Here is a 25587-nt window from a genome sequence, read left to right on the forward strand (position 1 = left end):
TCATCTAGAAAAGAAGCAAGAGTGAAAGATTGAGAGACTGCCTTCAAATTCTACTTCCAATCTTTTAATTAAACCAATCTAAGGCACCCTCAAAATAATCTTTCTTCAGAATCTTAAATCTTGACCACCTGTCACTTTCTGAAACTCCTTTTAATGATATTTTTCATTTTTTTTCTTAGAGAAATTTAAGGGAAGGAATGGACAGCAAGCACAAAGGAAAGAAGACAAAAATGGTGAGCTGTTAACAGCTTAAAAATATACTAAAGCAACTTATTTTTAATGAAATAGATTGCATTTTCTATCAGAATTCACATTTTCATACTTCAAAAAGATACAATTAACATGCATGATAAAAGCATGTGTTCATTTTTTGGATTAAAACGAGGGAGTTTCCCTGAACTCAGAATAAAGGATTCATATGATTAGTGGAAAGAAAAAAATTAAAATTTATAAACTTGGAACTGGACCTAGGAAAGAGTTACAAGAGATTTTGTTGTGAGACTATCCTAAATATTTCTTGGCTTTGTTTTATTAGCACTAAACTATGACATCTTCCATTTGAAAGAAATCTGCTTTGTTTTCGATTCTCTAAAAGATGGTTTCCATCATTTCTCTTTTGGCAGACACCCAGAATGTTTAAATTCTTCTTTCATCTGGTTGCATTTTGTTATTTTCCCAGCTTACACTGTCCTAAACATGCCACTTGTGAGTCTTGGAGGTTTACAGGTGTCTATTTTGATGCATTCTCTGGTAACAGTTGCTTAGCTACATCTCAAATCTTTTATTCTTTGCCCAGGGATCAATCCCACCAAGTTTCCAACAGTGTGAGCTATTCTTTTGATTGTCCTTCCATACCTTTGCCCTTTCTTCTGCTAAAACCAGCATGCCAGGCACTAACTCTTGAGCTTTCTGCATCAGCTTTGTTTTTGTCTGATGCTAACATGGTACTTGTCCAGTAGAACCCATAGACCTCTGGGATTCGCCTCAGGATTTTCTCTACCATTGGAGAACTCTGTTCTGGATAACTTTTTATTCATGTATACAACTATGCATTTTTCTTTTATACTAACTGACACAATTATTCTGTCTTTCTCAATGTCTTCCTCTAACCTACCAGTATATTTTTCTTCATAGTTTGGCAGACTTTTCAGGTTTAATGGTTACTGCAACATTTCCTTAATGCAATCCACATATTTTATTTATATTTTTAAAAATAATTATCCTCCATAGCATACATGTAACACTCACTAATGAGACCAAAATGCATAGCACAACCCAAGAATAAACAGCCATGAAAGACTCTCCTAATCAATAATGCTACTTCTGGGCATAAGTCAAGCCCTTTAAAAATATCTTAACTTTCTCAAGTAATCAGGGACAAAGATATAATTTGATAATTGTTATGATCAAGTTTTCTTTAGTTCCATTTTATTTATTTATTTTTTTGCATGGGCAGGCACTGGGAAATGAACCCGGGTCTTTGGCATGGCAGGTGAGAACATTGCCTGCTGAGCCACCGTGATCTGCCCTCAAATTCTATTTTATTTTTGATTCATATCTTCTGAATTGTTGGAGTTTTATCACCTCCAGGGATGGCAAGCTCATTTCATTCTGAGGCCAGACATTCCATGTTGGGAAACTGGTTTTTCAAACGATCTTTCTTTTGAAGCACTATAGTCTATCAACAGGCTACTTCCATCATTTCCAGTTAGTTCTCATTTACTCATTCAACAAACATGCACTGCTAACTCTGGTGCCAAAGTATTAGGGATTAGAGATTCAGAGATGGAAAGGCTAGAATCACTGTCCAAGGACCTCTTATCTCCAATGAGGTCCCAACTGAGCAGCATATAAACAGATAATCATAGTGTGAGAGCTGTGATATCATAGGTGTGGCCACATGTCCCAGGCAAGAGAGAAAAGGGCCAATGATCTTTCATGGGGAAGTGGGGAGGGAGGTGGGCTGTGAGGCCCGAGAACTGGCACCCCCAGTAGAAAAGACTAGGAAGATCCAGGCAAATTCCTTTTATTACAAATGTAAAAACTCTTCACTCTGTCAGTCTGATAGGTACATACAGCACTTGTGTTCACCTTGAATAGTCTCTTCTTCAAGGTGCATTTATTTTCTTAGAATGTTTCAACCTGCATAGCTTCCTTGGGAAGGTTTATCATGACCTCCTTTCCCTCCCTTTTACTCTGCCCCCTATAGCGTTTGATTAAAGTCTCTAATTTTCTCTCATGGCACTTATCGCTTATCATAGCAGTTATCACAACTGAAATTAATTAATAATTGGTGTGATCTTTCTTTTATTAGCTCTCCATTCCTCAAGAATCTGAAGTCTAAATTATCTAGAGTTATCCAGAGTCAAGATTATATACCCCATGACAGCACTTGTCCATTCTATCTCTAGAGCCAAAGAGTAAAAGTAGACTGAATGGCACAGTAGAAATACAATATATATTTGTAGAATAATCACCAGTGAATAAATACACCATTTCTTATACAATGTGGTTTCTGGTTCTTTTATATAAACCAGCTCCAGTTGGTTGAATGTGTAGATTATAGAATTCAACCTATGTTTCCAGATTTGTCTATTGTACATCTATACACAGGGAAGTGACCTCCAGGAAAAGGCACTTTACAAGTCATAAAAGGCCCTAGATGTGGAATTCTATGTCAGAAAGGGAGCAGAAGAAACAGGCTTTCCAAGATCCTGAAGGGTAAATCACAGGTTTGGGAATCAAAATCCCATTTACAAAGAGTACATGGCCAGGCCAGACTCTTCCCTCCCTGACTAGCTCGGCCCATTCAAAGAAAAGGGCACTCATGAAACCCAAGGCCTTTGTGACAGACTCTATAACATTTTCTCTAGGTTTCATATTCTTGAAATACAACAGTCTCTTAAAAACCACAGAGAAGTTTTTTAAATCTAAGTTCCAGCCAAACAAAACCATTGGTCATTTCCCCAAAATACCTACTTGTCAAAGCCATTTCTCCCTTGAAAAGTGCTTCTTCTACTCTGTATTCATCAGTGTTCTCCAAATTAACCATCACTCACTCACATCCATCTCTACCTACACAAACTCTATCCATTGCCTCCATGATACCTCCCAGTGCTCACACTAGGAAATAACCTCTCTTCTCTGCCTTCACACTTGACTTATGACACTTGTTGGGGTATGTTTTATTATATTCATACACACATCTCATGCCTTTAAGGTAGACAGAATTCTAAGTTAGCATCCAAGATTCTCATCCTCTGGTATTTACATGCCCTTTATAATCTCCTCCCCTTGAGTATGAGCAGGATTTGTAACCAAGAGGAGATATCATTCACATGGTTATGTTACATTATATGGCAGAGGTATTCTGAAGGTGCAAATAAGGTCCCTCATGAGATGACTCTGAGTTAATCAAAAGGAGGTCATCCTGGGTGGGCCTGACCCAATCAGGTGGGCCCTTGAGGTCAGAGAGATGTGAAGGAAAAGACTCTCTTGCTGGCCTTGAAGGTGCAAACTGCCATGTTTGGGAGGGGGCCACATGCTGGGGAATGGCGGGAGGCCTCTACAAGTTAAGCACAGCCCCTGGGTTAACAGACAGCAAGAAACTGGGGGTTTCAGTCCTGTAATTGCAAGGACTTGTAGTGAGTTAAATAGTGCCCCCTCAAAAAGATCTGCCCAAGTCTGAACTCCCAAATCCTGTGAATGTAACCTTATTTGGGAAGAGGGTCTCTGCAGATGAAATTAAATTAAGGTTCTTGAGATGAGACCCTCGTGGATTTAGAGTGAGCTGTACATTGAATGACAAGTACCCTTATAATAGAGAAGCATAGGGAGATTTGAGACACACAGACACAGAGAAAGATACCAGGGAGAAGGCCATGTGAAGACAGAGGTAGATATTGGAGTTATGTTGATACAAGTCAAGGAATGCCTGGAGCTACTAGAAGTTGGAAGAAGTAAGGAAGATTACCTCTTGAGCTTCTGGAAGGAGTGTAGCCTTATCAATACCCTGATTTTGGACTTCTGGTCTCCAGAAACATGAGAGAATAAATTATTGTTGCTTCAAGCCACCAAGTTTGTGGTACTTTGTTATAGCAGCCCTAGCAAACTAATACAAACTAAGTTAAAAGATTACCCTGCGTGGGCCTGACATAATCAGGTAGGACCTTAATGTCAGAGCTTTGAAGGGACTCTCCTGCTTGCCTTGGGGGAGCAAACTGCCCTGTAGTACAAGGGTTTATGGGTCACAGAATGGCAGGAAGACTGTAGGAACTGAGCAGAGCCCCCAGGGAGCAGCTGGCAAGGAAGCAGAGATTTCAGTCCTACAACTGCAAGGAACTGAATTCTGCCAATAACCCTCAGCCTCTGATGAGCTCACAGCTCCAACTGACACTTGATTTCAGCCTTGCTAAACAGAAGACTCTGCTAACCCATACGTGGACTCCTGACCCAAGAAAACTCAACTAATAAATGTATGTTGTTCTGAGCTCCTAAATTTGTGATAATTTACTCTGTGGTGATAGAAACAAAATTACCCACCAAAATGGTTGGCTCTAATTTTTGCATCTCTTTCGATTTGAGGCAGTTAGTGACACCTGCTGTTACAATTAGCATTCAAAGATTTTGAAGATGACTCAAAGAATAAAATTTAATATGTGGTCTCTATAGACCCTGTTTCTTCAGAACTATTTTCAATGAAAAGTGAATTAAGAACCTTTAGCTTGTCACTAATGAGTAGAGTCTTGTGTTTTATAAAGATTCAGAAGACATGAATTTGAATCCTGGTTCTATCATTAAATAACTGGGTTTGCCTTGAACAAGTAAAGCCAATTAACTTCTTGACATGCTATCTATAAATAACCATTATAATGGCTACTACTTATTAAGAAACTCCCACGTTTCAGGAACTGGAGGTATATTATTGTGAATCCCATTACACCACTGCCAGAGAGGCATTATTTTCATTTTACAGATGAAAATAGTGAGGCAGAGAGATTAGATACAATACTCAAGGTCATGTGGTTTGTGCATGATAGGTTCGTGATTTGCAGACGTGCCTGAGTTGCAAGCCTGAATCATTTGCATTTAAAGTGAGGGATACTTTCAAGTCCTCTCTTAAAGGATCATCCTATAAATAGAGAAGACTATGTGTTTCCCACAGCACGAATCAGGGTGACAACCATCATCCCCCCAGCACTCCCCGCCCCTCACCTCTGAGTTGTGTCACATCTGCGATGCTGGCATTCTCAGTGCAAGGGGTTGAGGTAATGACAACCACCCCGAGCCCAGGAAGGAAGGCTGCACAGATTTACAACTCGTTCACTTAGACTAGTGGGAAGGAAGTCAAGCGTGAACTTTCTGAGCTTCAAGTATATTCTCAGAGCCCATTTGGGAATAAGCTTAGATCTTCAAATTTATCCAAAGTTTAGCAAATTCACAATGAAAAATGTAACAGTTCCTCTAAATTGAAGTTCATCTCTTGGCAGTTTTGGAAGGTGGGAGAAAATGCCAACAATAAGGACTTGGAAGGGAATAAATCTTTAGGTTCCCTAAAAGCATGGATAGTATTATGGAAAACATATGGAGGATCCCATACTACGTAGAAAAAACAAGTTCATAAATGTCAGCTTTGTAGCATTGATGTCAGAAGGGTTTAAGCAATCCACATTTAACTTTCATGAGAAAACATGCTAGAGGTACCCATTTGCCATTGAGAACTAATCATTCTTCACCTGAGCTATTTTTGGGAGGAGTGGGTGAAGAGGGAGAGAGATAAGTTTCACCATCCAGAGCAAGAGATCAGATTTTTTCTTCCAAGCAGGTAACATTTAAAATATCCCACTCTTTAAAAACTGTGCTGACTAGCAGACTGGTGAAGGGGCCACAATATGAGCCGCTAAGGCAGAAGACTTGAGTTCTGAGTCTTTTAGGGTCTCATTGTCTTCAGCTATACAATACAAATGATCATCATGGCACCTGCTCCTAGGCCAGTGGTGAGGATGCAATGGGATATGTCCAGCCAGTCCTGTTCAGCAGATATTAACCAAGGGCCTCCTTCCTATCATTCAGAGTGACAGGAACAGAGATGAAGGAGACATGGTCCTCACCCTCAACAAGCTGCCAGATGGTCCTCGTGTATGAAATAATTTTATAAACACAAAGCCTTCTTAGAACATTTGTCATCTTAACCCATTAACCACTTCTGGAGTTTATTGTTGGACACAGCTGGAAAATGCCGAGACAAGAAAGAATCTAGTAAGTGTCTGGGTTACTTTCATTTTTTTGGCAAATTAAAATATCAAAGCAAGAATTACTTATTTTGGACTTCAAACTGGAATCTGTAACAGTGTCTCTTTTTAGGAAAAAAGCACAGTTAATATTGGAGCGTCTGAGGTTTTTATTTTTTTTTTCCTTTCCAAAGAAAAATAATATGTAAAACTGCAATTCAAAAACAGGGTATGAGGAGAAGATAAATGGTGTTATATGCTTCCTTGTTTCCCTGGGGATGTGTGGCAGGTTTGAAGCTGTAGGTACCCCAGAAAAAAATATGTTCTTAAATTTATTCCATTCTTGTGAGTGTGAACCCATTGTAAATAGGATCCTTTGATGAGGCTACTTCAGTTAAGGTGTGACCCACCATATTCAGGATGGATCTTAATCCTATTACAAGAGTCCTTTATACAGGAATGAAATTCAAACAGCGACGTTGTAAGCCACAGAAGAAAGAAGGGGAAATGAAACCCAGAAGAGAAGGAAAAGTTCAGCAGGCACCACCATGTGCCTTGACACATGACCAAGGAACCAAGGATCACCAACCAGCAGCTAGACCCAGAAACCTTCATGTTGATAATGCCTTAATTTGGACATTTTCCCAGCCTAAAAACAGTGAGCAAATAAATTCCCATGGTTGGGCGGGCCGCGGTGGCTCAGCGGGCAAAGTGCTTGCCTGCTATGCCGGAGGACCTCGGTTCGATTCCCGGCCCCAGCCCATGTAACAAAAACGGAGAAACAGAATACAATAAAACAAGAAAATGTTTAAAGATGTTTCCCTTTCTTCCTTCCTTCCTTCCTTCTATCCTTCCTTCCTTCTCTCTGTCTTTCCTTTAAAAAAAAAAAAAAAAAAAAAAAAAAAAATTCCCATGGTTTACGACAACTCATTTCATGGTATTTGCTCGAGTAACCAAGGAAACAAAAACAGGGTAGGTCACCTTCCCTTCTTCTCCTGAAAGGTCTGAATGAAGGTTGTGCCAATTAAACAGAGCCATGTATGGTGCCAAAGCCCAGAGCCAAGAACTGGAAGAACACTGGAAACAATTGTTAAGAGATCCAGTGAGACCTGGGGAAAGATGCTGCAAATATCCAATGAAAGATAAAAAAACTTCTGAGAACTTCCATAACTAATGTTGATAAGGCGATGCTGAAGATGGGCCTGGATTTAATAAGTCTTTTAATATTTCCACAGCTGGGCCTGCTTGCATGGTGCTGGTGGACCATTTTCTTAAATAAGGCAAGGTGCTGGTCTGACATTAGTTTAACAAGGTAATTATCAAGTGAAAAATAGCTGCTGCACTGCTGTGAACCTGAATAATAATTCTCATAATTACTGATTTTAGGCCCATCTAGTAAAAAAATAATAGAGCTCTAAGTACTAAAGCATTTTATAGGAAATACATTTGGGTACAGAGTCTAGAAGTATAGAGGACTATTAAGGATATAATTAGCGGTTTATTTACATAATCAGTCAAACACCATTTATCATTTCTCTTATGGTCCTTTTGAAGGAAGACACACGTAAGTATGAGAGTGTTAACGTTACGCATGCAACCTTAAAAAAGTTGATTATTTTTATTTTACTAAAGCTTGCAAATTCAACTTCCCTAAATTCCTCAACTGAAAACTGGGCAAATGTAGTTGAATGTATCAAATGCTGTTAGTCCTTCACATATATGACATAAGAAACCTTTTCAGAGGAAATTGTATATGGTCAAATACATCACTATGTGATTTTGATTTTTGGAATATTTTCAAAGCTTGCATTGATTCCTAAAATATACACACAAATAGTCGTCCTTTTTCTGAGAGCCACCTCACCTCAGGTGGTTGCTTTTTATTCAGAATACAAGTGTAAACTGGGGATACTCTGTGCACCTGTGAGCGAGAAACTTCCCAAGTATTAATGACCAGGCTTGTCTCAATTAGATTCTGAACAAACTTCTTTGTTTTTCCATTGTTCTCAGCGTAACTAACTAATCCTGACATAGCAAACGGTGCATTTTCCAAAGTAAACCAAAGACAGACAATCAAACCGTAAATAAGAGTACTCAAAGGCAGGAATAAGTAAGAGAGAAGAAATTTTGGAAAGGCCTGTAAAAATAATGGAATGCACTTTTTGCACTAGAAAAGATGGCAAACATATTCCAATGTGTAAGTGAAAAATTATAATGTCTCCTAAAAGGGAGTGGCTTTATTACAGTGCTCACACACAGCCTTACTTTCTCCTTCTACAGATCTTCAAAATGATTGTTAATGTCAATTGTTGCCAATTTCAAGTCCTTATGACTTGTTGAAAAGCCAAAGATGCATATTGCTTCAAGGTAGATCCCATCACGGTATATATTAGAAACAGTAACAGTTGGGAAAAGATGAACTTCATAAAGGTAAACAAACCCAGCATAATGGTTACGTGAAGCTGATTCTCCTGGAATGAACAATAAAAGCAAAATACATGAAGGCACCAAGTTCTGTACGCTCCTGAATTCAAATACTACAATATGACTACCTTGATTGAAAAATAAATAATGAAACGTACCCTGGCGGGTAATTTTATTATGGAGTTTCTACATTCTTAATGAAATCCACCTGAATATTGCTTAATATAGTTGTTGAAGAATGCTAATTTAACCTGACTTCAACATGTGCTTTATTTTACTCTATCTGCATAAAGTGTATTCAACAGCTGAAAACATGACAACAAATACAAAGATTAAGCTCTACACTAGCTTGTGGGGAGGATGCCTCAAAACAGTGCTCTTTAAAAGAGAATAATATTGAAAAATATTGAAATATTGAGCACGTGGACCAAAAAGTAAATCAAAACCTCAAATACCATTGAGAACAAGTACTATGCCAAGGAAATATTGCATCCTTCTCAGTTTAACACTAATTTTTTCAAAATACTTTATATTTTAAAAATGGTACCAATGTTACATTGGATATAAAGTCTTAACACATGGTTGAAGCATGAGTAAGAACAGGTTCATAAACAGATGCAGAGGGTATCTACAGAAACGATATGGCTACGATCTGCCAATAGTCAAGTCTTCGAAACAGTATCTCACTAGATGTTCACCTCCTCCAAGGTAAGAGGTTTTACTTGTTCATCTTCTTATTCCCAGAACACAGAAAGCTAACTACATGTGGAAAATACTCAAGAAAGCTTAAATTTTAAAAATATAGGTGTTCCCACTGAAATTATGCCCAATAAGATTCAATATACCCCAATCAAAATTCCAACAACCTTTTTTGCAGAGATGGAAATGCCAATCATCAAATTCATAAGGAAGGGTAAGGGGCCCCAAATAGCCAAAAACATCTTAAAGTTGAACAAAACTGGAGGATCCATACTTCCCAATTTAAACTTATTACAAAGCTACAGAGACCAAAACAACATGGTACTAGCACAAGGAAAGATTTATAGACCAAAGGAATCAAATTGAGTGTTTAGAAATAAATACTCACACCTATGAACTGATTTTTGACAGGGTGCCAAGTTCACTCAATGAGAAAGAATAACCTCTTCAACAAATGGTGCTGGGAAAACTGGATAACCATATGCAAAAGAATGAAAGTGGACCCCCTACTTCACTCCATATGCAAATATTATCTCAAAATGGATCAGAGGTCTAAATAAGAGAACCAAAACTAAAAATACTGGAAGAAAATACAAAGAAATATCTTCAAGATCTAGTGTTGGGCAATGGTGCTTTAGACTTACACAAAAAGCATAAATCACAACAACAAAAAAACTAGATAAATAAGACTTAAAAAGCTTGCTCAAAGGACTTTATCAAGAAAGTAAAAAAAAGAAAACCCACAGAATGGGAGAAAATAATTGGATACAATATATTTGATGAGGATTTTATATCCAGAATATATAAAGAATTCCTACAACTCAAGAACAAAAAGACAAGCCACCCAATTAAAATAAGAAGAAAAAATAGAGTTGAATAGACATTTCTCCAAAGACCTACCTATAAACATTTTAAAAGATGCTCAATGTCATAAGGCATAATGGAAAAGTAAATCAAAACCACAACGAGAAACCATTTCATACCCACTAGAATGGCTCCTACTAAAACATGGAATATAAAAGTATTTGGAGAGAATGTGAAGAAATAGGAATGCTTGCTCACTGTTGGTGGGAACTTAAAATGGTACAGGCACTGTGGAAAAAACAGTTTGGGATTCCTCAAAGCATGTATTACCACATGACCCAGCAATCCCACTTCTAGGTATATACCCAGAAGAATTGAAATCAAGGACTCGAACAGATATTTGCATACTGATGTTCATAGTGGAATTATTTACAGATGAATAAATAAACAAAATGTAGTATATACATGCAATGTTATATTACACAGCTGTAAAAAGGAATGAAGTTCTGATGCATGCAATAGCATGCAAGAACCCTGAACAGATCATGTTGAGTGAAATAATATTGTATGTGATCTCACTTAGAATTTGCAAATTCATAAAGTCAGAAACCAGAATATAGGTTACCAGGAGCTGGGTGGGGGTGGGGAGTGGGGAATTAATGTTTAATAGGTATAGAGTTTCTGTTTGCAGTAAATGGAAAGTTTTAGCAATGGATGAAGGTGATGGAGGTACAACTTTATAAATGTAATTAATATCACTGACTTGCATATTTTAAAATGGATAAAATGGGAAATTTTAGGTTGTACATAAGTTATCAGGAAAAAAAAAGCACTTAGAATTGTACAACAAAAGAGTGAATCCCAATGTTAACAGTGGGCTATATCTAATAGGATAATTATAATAATATTGTCTTATACTTGTAACAATGGTATCACACTAAAGAAAATGTTAAAGGGAAAACTGTGTGTGACAAGGAGTTATACTGGCTCTCTACCTTCTGTGTGATTTTTCTGTAAACTCAACAACTGCAAGGAAGGAAGTGAGGTAGGAAGGGATGGAGTGAGGAAGGAAGGACAGTTTTAAAACAGAAAGAGTTTTTCTAAAGAAGATTGAAGTTAAGCATTGCTGAGTCCTACATAGCCTACAGAATTTGAGGACACAAATGGACTCCCCAAGAGGTTGGCAGACTATGTGCAGAAAATATTCCACCAGCCCGTGGCTCAAAACACTAAAGGAAAAATGCAGTCCTAGTGTGTAATTTGTGTAGATGTAATTTTCGCTTGGTGTTTAGAATGTGAGTCTCAATCCCTGGTTCCAGTTGTGAACAAATTTCCAAATTGCTCTAGATATGTCCATTATTCCTATAACATAAAATGAGATACTACATTCACACTGTGGTGGTGCACTTCTCAAAACGTGCTAAAAAACAAAGATGGACCACTGTCCCTGTGGGCTAGAGAACCAGACACTTGGAGTCTTATTTATACTATTTACCCTACTATATCATTTTCAGCTCACAAATATTTACTGAATACCTTATATTTACAAGGCACCCTGATAAGACATTTTCTGTTATGGGTTTAGGAAACTGAGCTTTTTAGAAGGTTATAAAGAAGTTGGTGCCAGTCTGAGTCTTCATCAGCTGGAAGCTTTGATGACTTTCTCCTTAATGCCTCACTCTACTGTTATAATATTGAAATATTAATTAGAGTTCATTGTTTATGTGTCTGTCTTCCTTGTTAAAGTGTAAGCTCCTTTAAGGCAGTCAACTTTCATACTGATCTGTGCTCGTTCAGCACCTGTCCAAGCCTAGTCACCCACTGTGCATTAACCTTCTGGCAACCTATACTCTAATTTCTGTTTCTATGAGCTTGCATGCTCTCTAGTATTTTCTTTGTATTTGCCATAAGGCTAAAGTTTAACATACTAAATTTATAACAATCTGCTTGCTTTGATACCAATTTAACTTCAATAATATATACGAGCTATGTTTCCATATTCCTCCATCTCCCTACTTTTATGCAGTTCTGCCACAAATTACATGTTTATGCATTATGTGTCCAAAATCACTGATTTATCATTACTTTTTACGTGTTTGTCTTTTAGATTCTATGGGAAGTAAAAAGTGGACTTACAAACCAAAATTACAATAGTATTGGCATTTATACTTAACCATGTCATTACCTTCAATGGAGATCTCTATTTCTCCATTTGGCTTCAATCTATTGCCTATTGTCCTTTTCTTTCTATCTGCAGAACTCTTTCTGCCTCTCTTATAGGGCTGATCTAGTGGTGATAAACTACCACAGCTTTGGTTGATCTGCGAATGTCTCCTCATTTCTTAAAGACAATTTTTCTGGATATAGGATTATTGGATTTTTTTGTTTTTAGGACTTTAAATAAGTCACACCACTGTCTGCTTGACTCCATGGTTTCTGATGAGAAATTGGCACTTAATCTTATTGAGGCTCTCTTGCATGTGACATGTTGCTTCTCTCTTGTGGCTCTCAGAATTCTCTCTTTAGTTTTAGCTCTTCACATTCTGATTTTAATGCTGTGGGTTCATTTTTATTTTTATTTTTTCCTATCTACAGTTTGCTAAGTGTCTTGGATGTGTATGTTCACATCTTTCATTAAATTCAGGATGCTTGCAGCCGTTGTTCCTTTGAATATTCTCTTTACCTCTTTCTTTCTTCCTTTTCCTGAGACTTTCACAATGGATATATAGTTCTGCTTGATGGTCTCCCACAAATTTCTCAGGATCTGTTTACTTTTCTTCATTCTTTCTTCTTTCTGCTCCTTAGACTGATTTCAATTGCTTTACCTTCAAGTTCTCTGATTCTTTCTCCTGCCAGCTCCAATCTGCTGCTGAACCCCTCTAGGGAATTTTTAATTTCTGTTACTGTGGTCTTCAGGTCCATTTGGTCCCTTTTCATAATTTTTATCTCTATATTGTTTCTCTTTACATTTATCATTTTCCTGATTTATTTCAGCTTGGTCCATGTTTTCCTTTAGCTCTTTGAGCATATTTATGACCAAAGCCTTTATCTGGTATGTCCCAGATCTCGTCTTCCTTCTTGATGGTTTCTAATTCTTTAGGTTCCTCCTTTGTCTGGGCCATAATTCCTTGTTTCTTTCCATGTTTTATAACCTTTTGTTGAAACCTGGATATTTTTGTATTTTTAATGTGTTATTGCTAGAACTTAAGACTCTGAAGTGTCTTGTTCTTTAAATTTGTAAGCAGCTAATGTTATAACAGAATTTTCCTTGAATGTTAGGCATTAACAGGGAAAAGGAGGAGGAGAAGGAGAAAAAACACCATTCTGCTCTCCTTCTATAAAATGAGTTTGGAAAAATAGCTCCAGGCCAAAGCATATATGGGTCTCCCTGATCCTTTCTGTACATGTGCCTTGTCTTGGGCAGGCACATGTGGCCCTGAGAATTCCCCAGTTTCCAAGGTTCCAAATGTCCCCTCTTTCCTAGGAGACAGTTTCCTCACAGTTCTGGACACTGTACTGTATGTCCTGCTGCCAGAAGTTCGTTGCCCTAAGTTGCACAACTTGACTACTCTCCAATAGCATTCTGTAGAAGAGCTCAGTAAGCTATCTTTTGAATGCAAGGAAAGTTCTGGAATGGCGAATCCATCAGTCCATCATCAGACAGACTCAGCCAGACATACATGCTCCCTACAGAATGGGTACCAGACATCTGCACTAGGTGCATTGGCCAGCTCTGTGCTAAATCAGTGAGGGGCTGGGCAAGGGCCAGCCAGGGCGCTAAGAGATCCTACTGCTTTTAAGTTGCTTTTTTTCTTGATTTAGCACTCTCCTTGTTACTATTTTCCTTTAACTATTTTCTGAAGCTTTGAGAAAGATGTTTCTCCCTGTTCTTGCTGGCTGTTTAAAGCTTCTGTAGGGGGACAGAGCCCTGAATCATTTCATTTTGTCCTCTTGACCAGGGTGGGGCTTGACAATGAACTTTAACCCCATGAAAACAGACCTAACAACCATCCCAGACTTCTTAACAGTTTCACTTATACCTTACATAATGGGAAAATAAAAAATCACCATATTGTAAAAGTCAATTATGAATATGATGATAATTATACCTTCAACTTGTATAGCACTGTACATTTATTTATTCAAAGCACTTTTCTGTCCATTATCTCATGTGATCATTAGTGTAGTATTAGTGATGAAAGAAGAATATCTGCTCAATCTATTGTTATGGGCAATTTGCAACTCTTGCTACCATCTATTTGAAACCACAAATGGGAAGAGATTCAATCTCCCTTTTCCCCTTTAAAAGTCAGTTCATCCATCAATTGTGGGCTTTCTCTCAGGTCTCTTTCTCTAACTAGCCTAGATTTCCCACCCATTAATATAACAAGAATATTCTCTTTTTGACTAACTTAGTTGATTTTATTAATTTAATATAGGAGTTTTAAATAAAATGGACTCAAAAGTAAATGTAAAGAATTTGTGATGAACTGCCTTCCTTCCAAGAACGGCCTGCCCTACTAAGACAATGTCTAGCAAATACCAAGAGTTCAATAATTCTGAATGAGTCAATCAATGAATGAGTGAATAAACGAATGAACTTGAAATGGAAGTGTACTTTAGTCCTAACTTAATTTGCTCCAAACCTCGCTACCCTAATGAAGACTGTTGTTGAGGAAAGTCACTCACTAAATCACAACGACTGAGGCTAGGGCCATCCAGAAACCATTTAGTGAAGCTCCATGTTTTAAGGAAAGCATTTTCCGGAGTCATCTGAGACAATAATATCCATGTCATTATCCAACAAAGATGCCACGGTCACAGGCAGGAATCCATTCCAGTAATTAACCATCAAGAATAACTCTGAGCAAATGCATCTTTACTCTAAGATAAATCTTTGTATGCAATCAAAATCCATTTCCTTTCATCTGGTTCTTGGTAAACAAGATACAGAGCTCAAAGTTCCCCCCAGACAGTACCTGGCACTTGGTAGCATCCTCAAAAGCACCTTCTTCTCTGAGCAAGACGGGGGAATAGAAATCTCACCCTCTATCGACAGATGTCATAAGTGTGGTAGTTTGGACTCGTTTATTTATATCGGCATCTTTCGATAACATCAGTCTTTCTACCAATAGGTTATTAAATTCTTAGTGTTCCCACATAGGAAGGAGAGAGGTCTCAGCTGGCTCTGCCCAAAGCCAGAGATTTTCCTACTATGCGCTGAATGACTTACTGACTCATGAGAACAACGCTCTTTTTTAATTCCATGTGCCTGGCATATCATAGGTCTTATCTTTTACCCTTATTCATTCATCCATTCATTTATTTATGCACTAAGTATTTATTGTTGCTTTCTATGGGTGGCATTAATTAAGCTCTCATGTAAATCTCTTTAATCTTCACAAGCTCCCTAGCTTATTAGCATTATCATAACCTTGAGGCTTATAGAGGAAGAAACCAAAGTTAAGAAAGTTTAAGCAACAAGCCAAATGCCACACAGATAGAGAGGAGCGAAGACTCTAAATGAAACGGTGTGGCTCCAATGCCCCTGATTTTAATCTTTGCCCCCATGAATGAAAAATATATGAATGGGGAATGTTCAGAGAAATGGGCGATGGAATCCTCTTGCATTGGCTCAAGAGCTTATGTACCAGCCATGTGACTTGGTACCTTTCCCAAATCCCAGCTGGACACTGTAGAGAAATGATTCATAGAAAGGACCTATGCATTGATTCTGGGCTTGTAAATCCCTTTTCCCCAAGTGCTGCAGTTTGCATGCTTCTTGCATGCAATTTTTTTTTTTTATTTTTGCATGGTAGTTATTAAGTGTGGTGTCAAAATGCCTTATATATATTATCAATGAATGATCTCCTTAGAAATATATATTTTAACCATATAATATGATATTAAAAAAGAGAAAGAGAAAGTTGTAGAGGGGGGGGAATGCTTTCTGAATTCTTATATAGCAAACACAATAAAAGCATAGCTGGGCGAGCTGAACCAATAAAAAGCAGGAGAAAAAACAGTAACCAGAGATCGTGAAGTTTCTTGGGCCTCATAGAATTTCTCTACCTTAAGGGAACACGTCCAAATACACAACACATAAAAACACATATTACAAGACAAAATTGAAAAACTTAGTATTGCAATGCTATCAGAGTTTTCGGGAAAAAAAAAGAAGGTAGGGGTAAAATGCAAAAGCGAAACAGAGAATGTAGAAATGGCCCCCCAAAAGGGGTTGATTTGCAATTCTTCAAACTATCAGAGAGACTTGATGACTGAGGAAAAGAGAACAAAATAACAGCATGGAGAGTGATGACATTTCCTGAAATACCTTGTTTTTCTGTAGAGTGAAAATCCACCCCCATCCCCTGCAGCCAAAGAGTACTGTGGACACACATAGTCCATAACAGCAGCTGGTCCTGCTAGAAATCCTCATTCCAGAAGAATCTGGAGGTCAAGAAGTAAGTATATGATAGAGAATCCACATACTCAAAATTACAGACAATAATTAAAGGATTAATGAAAATTTGATGTGAATTTTCCTGAGCTGTGACAGAAAAAGCTCTATGCTCACTGGAATTCAATCAAGTAACACCCATGGCTAACATTTATTGAGCAATTTCAAAGCCATGGCAACTCTGCTAAATACTTTACATGCATTATCTCATCAAATCCTCAAAACAACCCCACAAGCTGAGCCTCTGTGTGGCCCCACCTTACAGAAGAGGCTACTGATGCACAGAAAGTGACTTGCCCCTAATTGTACTGGTGGTAGCGTTTGAACCCAGGCTGTCAGATTTGGAACCTCTGCCTGAATTACATGCCTTCCTCTAGAAAAGTAGAACAGTAGGAGTACCTTGAAGCAAGATGGCATGTTAGTGGTGGCAATCATTCTCCTCCCTCCCCTCCTAATTTCCAAAGCAATATCAACCTAGAAATAAGTATCCTGGAGTTTTTGTCTAGGACATCAAAAATACCAAGTCCCATGAATGCTCAATTGCCCTTCCTCTCCCTACCTTCCTCCTAGTGCTTACCAATTACTTAGTAGGGGTGAGTGTAGGTTTCTGCAGTTGAAAGCCTAGGAGAGCATTGCCTCTTTATTGCTGCATTTCAGTAGGAACAGCTGGCCAGAGCCCATTCCTAGCAGGTGGGCTCCTAGCAGATACACAGGCCTCTGCAACAAGGTGTACATGGCGAGGGCCTGAAAAATGGCACGCTTCCATTATGCACAGATGCTCTAGTGATGCTGAGATGGTATGCTGTTTTAATAGTCAGTATTGATTACCATAGGCTTCAAATAGTTCTAGGTTCTTGATTATATTATCTCATTTAATTTTCACAAGCTGGTAGTGGCAGCATACCCATTTTGCAGATGAGGTAATAGAGGCCCCGATTCTAAGTAAAGTTTGGATTAAAAACAAGGAACATCTACATCAAACGCTCTTGCTCTTTCTATTACACCTGCAGCCTCCCAGCCTCTGCAAGACCTGCCTGGCATGGTTCTCAGGAGATCTTTCTCCAGGTAACTCTCCCTGCAAGGAGGTATTTCCAGAGGGCATTTGGAGCCACCTCTTTTCTATAGATGAAGAAGGTGGCCAGTGTGGGCCTGGACGCAAGCTAGGTCTGCCTGGTGGTGGTTGGGTGGCCCGTGAGGAGAGGGGACAGCGTGGGGCACAGTTCTGCCACTTTCTCAAAACGGAGCAGAGGAAATTGATATTTCCTCTACTGAAACCAACTATGAGTGATCAACCAAACCTAAAAATGGTCCCTTCTATACACAGCAGGGAAAAGAAATAACAACACAGGCACGCGGAACTGAGAAGTGCAAAGCAAGAACGCAGAGGGCTTCGAGACCTGACACTCTGCTTCCTTTCCTTCTATGCCCAATAAATGCACAGTAATTATTTTGACTCCTACTTACAAAAATATGTGAATCGACACTACCATTTCTTTCCTCTGAGCTATGGGAAGAGGTAACTCAGTTTGCTCAGGGAAGGGGATGTGTGTGCATGGGGGAGGGGCACACTGACCTTGGTATCCACAGACCTGATCCCAGTGACTTCCCAGTTGGGGTTCCACCCAAAACCTCTCTGCAGCAAGTTCCCATTTTCAGCCAGGATCCTTTTAATCTCTAATAAATATTCTTTATTCCACTGACATCTTTTCAAAGGGTGTCACCGATTCCCCATGTTCTTCCCTATTGAGATTCCACCTAATCAAGGGGTGAACTGCTTCCCTAGAACGTCCTACCTTTCCACAGCTTGACAGTCTACAGAGCAGGAGCAGACAAGTGGCCTTATGGATGGACAGCCCAATTTCTAACTGGTTTTAGGGACACACGGCCCAATTTCTAAGACAGTTTAGTAGCCTTGTCCATCCCAGCTCCTCTTCTAGGAAGACAGCAGGAGTCGTCACCTGAACCCATACTTTCTCCACCTGCCTAGTCATGTCCACCCGGTGGCCCCACCCACATCAGGAGAGTGGAAGGCCTTGGGGTAGGATGGGTAGAGTGACAGGGAGAAGGGGCTTTCTGAAAGGAAGGAGCAATTTATCTCCAAAGCATAATCCTTCCTGAGTTATACTGCTAGTAATTTTTTCCCATCTTAAACAGATCAGATAATACCCTAGAGTTTATTTGAAAATGCCACGTCTCAGCACATGGGGTCTTCCTGGGAGAAAAGGTGGATCAAGTTCTTCCAGTAAGCTGTACAACACCAACAGTGAGCCCTAATTAAACCATGGAATAAAGTTAATAGTACAGCTGCAATATTATTCTTTCATCATGTGACAAATATACCACACTAAAGCAAGGTATTAATAATGGGAGGCTGGTATATGGGAAATCTGTATTTTCTGCATGATTTTTCTGTAAGCCTACAATTTCTCTAATTAAAAACAAACAAACAAAAAAATTTAAAGGTCTTGGTAAAGGGATTGTTTTGCCAACATTGTACTTGGTGATATATGCTTTTCCCCAAATGCCCATTCACTCAGCAAATATTAATTGAGCACCTGTCATGTGCAAGTTACTGTATTAATTGGGGAATTCAGCAACAAACAAAATAAAGGTCCTGTCCACATAGGGTTAGGACCCTAATAGGGCGAGACAGACAAGAAATAAATAAGCAAACAGAGACAAGACACCTTAGAACCAGAGGGACCCTTGAAAGATACAGGGATGGAGAAGGGACCAGAAAGTTTTTTTTTTTTTTCTAGTAAGGGCTAAACCAGCCTCACTGGAATATTTCTTATTGCCTAGCATGAATGTATTTTTGGGGAAATGTATTACAAAAACAAACAAGCGTAATGGCCCATCTGACTTTCCTCCACAGAATCTGGAGCTCGCAGTTGCCTGGGAGGCATTAGGGAAGAGCTGTGTCTTCCAGCCCAGGGCCGAGCCAGGCGTCTCCCCAGCAGGGCACAGTGGGTCTGGGCTGCGAATAGGTTAAGGCGGCAGCGCCCCTGCTCGCTGTGCGCCAGGCCTTCCTAAGCAGGCTCCCCAGTCCCGGCTGTCAATCAGCTGTCACTCGCCAGCGCATCAGTGGCATGTGCGTATCGCCAGGCTGTCAGCAAGGCAGCTGATGAGACTCGGCTCAAGACTGTCAATCATCTTTGTTTCTCTCCTCCGCTCAGGAAATATTTTGGCTCAGAGAAACAAAGAAACCTAGACCACACTAGCTCCTCATCGGGCATTTACTTCCTGGAATAGGCACTGATGGTGTTTCACCCCCAAAGAATGTGGGGTGGGGGTTGGATAGAAGGAGGAGTGAGAATCTGTTCTATTAGCACAGGCATTAAAACTGTTAATTCCAGGTCCCTGTGCCAGAACCAACAAAGCACAGAAATATAAAACAATGGTAACTCTAAGTTATCTGACCTTATGTCTCTGGGGTAAAAAAAAGTCTCAGCGGATTGATGACTGGTTCAAAATTATTCACCATTGACCAGAAAGGCTTTTGGGGAGAGAGTAATTGTTGGACTGCTGAGTTTATTTATCTCCTAGGGGTTTCCAAAAGAGCAGCTTCTGAGCCCAGCTATTCCTCTCTGGGGCATGAGGCTGCCAGGGGGTGCCTACCCATGCTTGGAAACACACGTTAACTCATCAGGACACCCAAGAAATGGGTTTCCCACGGCTTGCAGTGGGAGTTGCTATGTTGAATGTAAAGATGCTCTGAAATAGCCTGTTTTCTGGCACACTCAGCTTCCCCTCTCACTCAAAATATTTATTAAAGATGCTCCCAACCCCTTACAAACCCACAATACACATATCTCAAAAGAGATTCCAGGCAAGGAGCTTCAATTGGGTAGCAAATCCACAACACACCCCGTCCTGCTCGGCCAGTTTGCCACACTTACAGCATAACATATGCACACACCAGCATAAATAATCAGCTAGATTCATGCACTAGACCCAGATAGTACCAAGATGTCTAAGACCTCTCAAAATAAAAAATAATAATTCACCCTAGTGGCTTTGGAGTAGATTTAGCCACCATCAGACCTTTCAATCACGTTTATCGTGAGCCCTCCTATCCATTTTCAGATGCTCTGGGTTGACGCGTTCATCCTGCGTCTGGTTCCGTCACTGTGTTGGGGTTTGGGAAGCTGGGACGCTTTGCCCTCTGACAGTTCCTTTCACACGTGCAATGCTGATTTCTGAAAACACATCTCTCTCTGATCCAACCGGACATTAATTGCTTTTGTGCGAGGATGTAGCTACGCCTCTTGAACTGATAGTACAACTAGCAAATCCAAGCTCTGACAAGTTGGCTGAACCTAATCAGGACAGATCAGCTGTTACCAAGGTGCCACCGGCTGTAATTTACAGAGCTTTACAGGGTTATTACTCACCCGAAAGACAAGAAACTATAATTCTGTCAACTGTAATCCAAAACTGTATGTTCAAAGCAGCTGTGAATCCCCCCCACCCTCCTCAAGAAAAGATAGCACTTGTCAAATAAATACCTGTGATAATTGATAAAAGGGAATTAGAAGGATGTGGCTGATACACTTAGAGGGAGCAATGGTTTTTTTAAAAGGAACCTTCTCACAGAGAACGCTGGGTGTGAAGTGTGAGCTATCAAGGATAGAGGAGGGCACAACTCAGTTCCCCCTCCTCATGGGGTGGCTTGGTTCCTATTTGCCTCTTGTAAGCAGGCAAGTACCCAAACATTCTAATCCTCGCAGGGAATCGCTCAGAGAAGGCTCGGCTGCCACATGTTGACACTGCCTTGACGGGAAGTGAGGTCCCTGTTAGAAGCAGAAGTATTTCTGCTGGGCTGTCAGCCCGATGCCATTCTCTTAAGAACCCCATGGATATCTGATAGGCGCAAAAAGAGGGAATATTAGAAAAATAAACTTCTTTCTTACTGTATCGCTTTGGTCCATCTTCCAAACAAAATGAAAGGGTTAATGTGGCGTCATCTTCAAAAAACTCAGTGGCAAATGCATCCCACCAGAGGTTGTCACTATCCTGCAAAGAGACAGATCATTTATTTAACAGGCAAGTCTGGGGGGCGGGGGGGGGGGGTTGGGGGGAGAGAAGGGGGTAGTCTCAAAGAGGGAAGGGAAAAGAAAAGAAAAAATCTCAGTCGCTGCTTGCTCCTTTCTTAGCATATGTATGTGGGTGTTCTAGAAGGGAGGAGGGGGGCATGTGGTCACTTTTCAAATTAATTGCTTCAAATGGGAACCGAATTCCAATTCAATAAGCGAGTTAATGCAGACTGAGTGAAAATTAATTCTCGAGGACATATTTGGGGAGATTTAATAAGTATCCTACGGAACACAATGCGACATTTTTTAACAAAAGGGTTTGCATTCAATGTAAAATGCGTTCATTTTTCTTTCTTTCTCTCTCTCTCTTTGCTGTTTAAAGAGTCCATTTTTGCAAGCAGAAACCATGTTGTTACAACCCAGTTAAGGAGGGTGATTTTTAAAAAACGAATTTATTTTAAAAGGAATGTGTGTGGGTTGTAGCTCTGCTCTATGCCAACATCCACATAAAAGACACAGGTATTCGTACCTAGATATATAAAGATAAGATGGGTTGACCCACCAGCAAGTGTCCCATGGATGCAGAGGGTTCTTGAGGATTGCTGATTCTAGGCAAATGCTAGCTTACTATTAAAACAATTATTAAAAATAAAGCAATTCAGCAGAATGCAGACCATTCACATGAATCTCGTTTGTTTTTCTTGGGTTGGATCGTTTCCCTTTCTCATCCAGAAAATACTTTGGAATGGGTCCAGTTGAGGCCATTAGAATCATTGCTAACCTCCAAGGGGAAAGGAGGGCCTCCTATAACAGTGAATTTGGAAGATTATACAGAGTATCATATTTAAAAGGGGAACCATACCAGGTCCTCATCCTCTCCAGAGAGCCTGACTTATCCCCCAAATTCTTAAGCACAATCTTTTTCCAGAAAGGGTTGGTCAGTACTAGATTTCCAGACTAGATGGGGTTTGCATTGGCAGATGGGGGCAAAACCAAAAGGAAACCTACTCCTTCCCCCTCAGTCCCCTCCACTGCCCCACCTGCGTCCAGGTGGAGATAATCACAGACCTCTGTTCTTTCCATTAAGTTGTTCTGCTTCTAACAACACTACATTGTTGTCACTGGCTCAGAAATGAGTCTTCAGCCCTGGTAAGAATAATTAACCACCGGAAATTGATGCCATCCTCTCCTTCAGAAAAAAAAAAAAGAAGCTCACACACAAGATTTTTTTTTTGCCTCCTTCTTTGATGTTCTCCCAATCAACATACCTAAAGCCAATACTTTCCTTATTAAAACACATTAAATATAAAACCACCTGGGGCAATCATTGGTGAACATACAACTCCCACCCCCCACATATATCCCCTTTTCTCCTACCAAAAATAAATTTGTTATTGAGCACTTACTAACCATGTGCAGGACCTCAGAATACACAGCTGAATGAGAGATTGGTGCTTGCCCTCAAAGAGCTCAAAAGCCAGTTCTAAAAGACAGACAATTAAGTAAGTAACAACTAGAATAGCTCCCCATGGCACCAATTCTCAGTGCTGTGGAAGCTATTGTAGCTTTTAGAAAAATCAGTGGGCTTGTAAGTGGAAGAAGTAGCTATGGAAAGAAACCTTATTTGGGGGCCTGCATGCATTAGTAGCCTTTGGTTTTCAATTCAAATTGCTACATAGATTGAAAAAGAACAATAGTTAACATTTAGTGAGCATTTAGCACATGTCACCTACTGTTTTAAGTATTGCATATGTATTTTCTCAATTGCACTGGAACCCTCTTTCTTGCTTCTCTTTCTCCACTAGACGATAAGCTTCTCTGGGTCAGGAGCTTTGTTTTACTTGTTGCTGTATCTCCAGGCATGGAGAATGGTCTCTAGCTCATGTTATTACCCAATAAAAATTGTTCAATGAATGAGTGAAACAGGTCACTTGATGACCCCCATTTTACGACTGCAGAAACCGAAGCTTAGGTGGTAAACAGAACTTGCCCAAGGACACTCAGCCAATGAAAGGTGGAGCCCGGGTTTGAATTCAGACACTCTCATGTTGGAGATGCGTCCCTAACCTCTGCTCTCTACACTGCCCAACACATTTCTCCAGTCTTGGGAAGGCCAGGCTTAGGATTCAGAAAGGAAATTAGGATAAAACAGAAGAGAATATTTTGTCTCAGTTTGGTCAATAGAAAGGAGCACACTTTCTCCTTTGAGTTCCTTGCTTTGCAGAACCATCTGTTACCAGGACTCAGCCTAGGAGGTACCTGGTATGCAAGTAGAGCAATTGGAACTGCATAATTGGAGGAATTCCCTCCTTTGGAAAACCCTTAGACCTTGGCTCTGATCCCAGTGCTGCATCTTACCAGCTATGTGAACAACATGGGCAGCCTTTTTTTTTTTTTTTTAACCTCTGTGAGCTTGTTTCTTCACTTGGCAACTGAGGAGGAGGCGGGGAAAAGGAAGAGGAGCACAGCAATGACAACAAATACTTTGCAAGGAAGACATAAGGGTTAAATAATCTAGTGCCTGTAAAGTGCTCAGCAGAGTGCCCAGAACACAATGGAGACAAATAAAATACCATTCCCTGCCTCTGTCTACCAGCTTTAATATCATTTCTAAGGAATGAAACATTCCACACTCCAAGAGACTGCGTCAAAAATAAACTTTATAAAACAGTCTGTTTATAAATAAAGGGCTTTTCCCCATCATGTAACTGTTTGCAGCTCAATCAATGGGCAATAGCAACTGTCTGCTACATAGTTAAAACCCTGAACAGAAATTGTTAAGCTCCTTTGGCCCTCCTAATTATTCAGAGGCCCAAAGGCTAGGCTAGGAACTTCAGCTCCATTTTCCTGCAGTGCAACTCTTGGCCTCTGGCACTTTGTCTAGAAAATGGACAAGTGAAAAATGAAAGCCAGGATGTGTGCCCCGGCTGGTCTGAGGTCATTTGGACAAAGAACGGACTCATTTGAGGAGTGGTCCTCAAGTGAGGTTTGAGGATTGTCTATGAACAACCACACGGATTCCACAGGTCCTAGGTAGGCGGGTTCCATGTTGAAAAAGGTGCAGTGATCCCCGAAGGGGAGATGGCGTTCGATTCAAACTAACTATGAAAAAACATGTGATGAGCAAAAGTCTCATGGAATTTCACAGAAAGTTTGCTAGGAGAAGTTTACTTCAGGTAACTATCCACAAAAAATCAACTGTCCTCAACCACAAATCTTGGAAGAACAGTCCCCAAATAAAAAATGCAATGTTTTTATGCAAATTCACAGTGCCAGACAGTAGGTACATGAAATTGCTTTTGACTGACTGAATGAATGAATGAAAGAAATTCTTTATTGTACAGTCACAAATCCAGCTCAAGAAAGTTGCTCTACAGAATTCTCAAAAGATTTGATTGTTGACTCCACTTTTCCTCTTGGCTGATATTTTAAAACTGATATAAGCTTATATATATATTTTTCTAAATTATAATTATTTAATTATTACCTGCCCTCCACTCATATATACGAAGCTTTTGAATTTGTTCTTAGTTATGAGAGGCCAAGTGTTTATGTAGGGAAGAGAACAAAAGGAATACAGCTTTAAGGAAAATCTACTGAATGCCAAGTAGATAAGCAATCACGTGTTGGATACATACGAAGGCAGCAGAATATAATGAAAGGAGTACATCTTGGGGGGTCCTGGATTAATAATAGCACCCATAACCAGGAATTTTCTAGTGCTTTACATGTAAAGAACCATCTCAAATTCACAACTGCACTAATTGCTACCAGGGGACAGAGCAGAGCTGTGAATCAGGCAGCGTTGTAGAAAATTTATGTCCTTAGCCTCTTTGTTACAATTCCAGAAAAATCTGAATTCTGCCTTGTAATAGCTGGATGAACTCAGTCAGGTCATTTTATTTCTTTGAGCTATTTGCCCAGTGAACTGTGA

The 25587-nt window shown here is 39.7% G+C and overlaps 1 protein-coding gene across 13 annotated transcripts in view; it reads right to left on the bottom strand.

Moving 5' to 3' along the window:
* Nucleotides 1–25587, bottom strand: part of LDB2 (LIM domain binding 2) — a 387796-nt gene that overhangs the window by 224108 nt on the left and 138101 nt on the right. For 12 of the 13 annotated variants that reach the window (XM_077136466.1, XM_077136465.1, XM_077136463.1 and 9 more), the window contains one exon: nt 21531–21633. In XM_077136466.1, coding sequence (XP_076992581.1) covers nt 21531–21633 — 103 coding nt within the window. Of the gene's footprint in view, nt 1–21530; nt 21634–22721; nt 22985–25587 lie in introns of those variants that run through there. The other variant, XM_077136469.1, reaches the window with a different exon arrangement.

Source organism: Tamandua tetradactyla, chromosome 19 (assembly GCF_023851605.1).
Source record: "Tamandua tetradactyla isolate mTamTet1 chromosome 19, mTamTet1.pri, whole genome shotgun sequence".
NCBI lineage: Eukaryota > Metazoa > Chordata > Mammalia > Pilosa > Myrmecophagidae > Tamandua > Tamandua tetradactyla.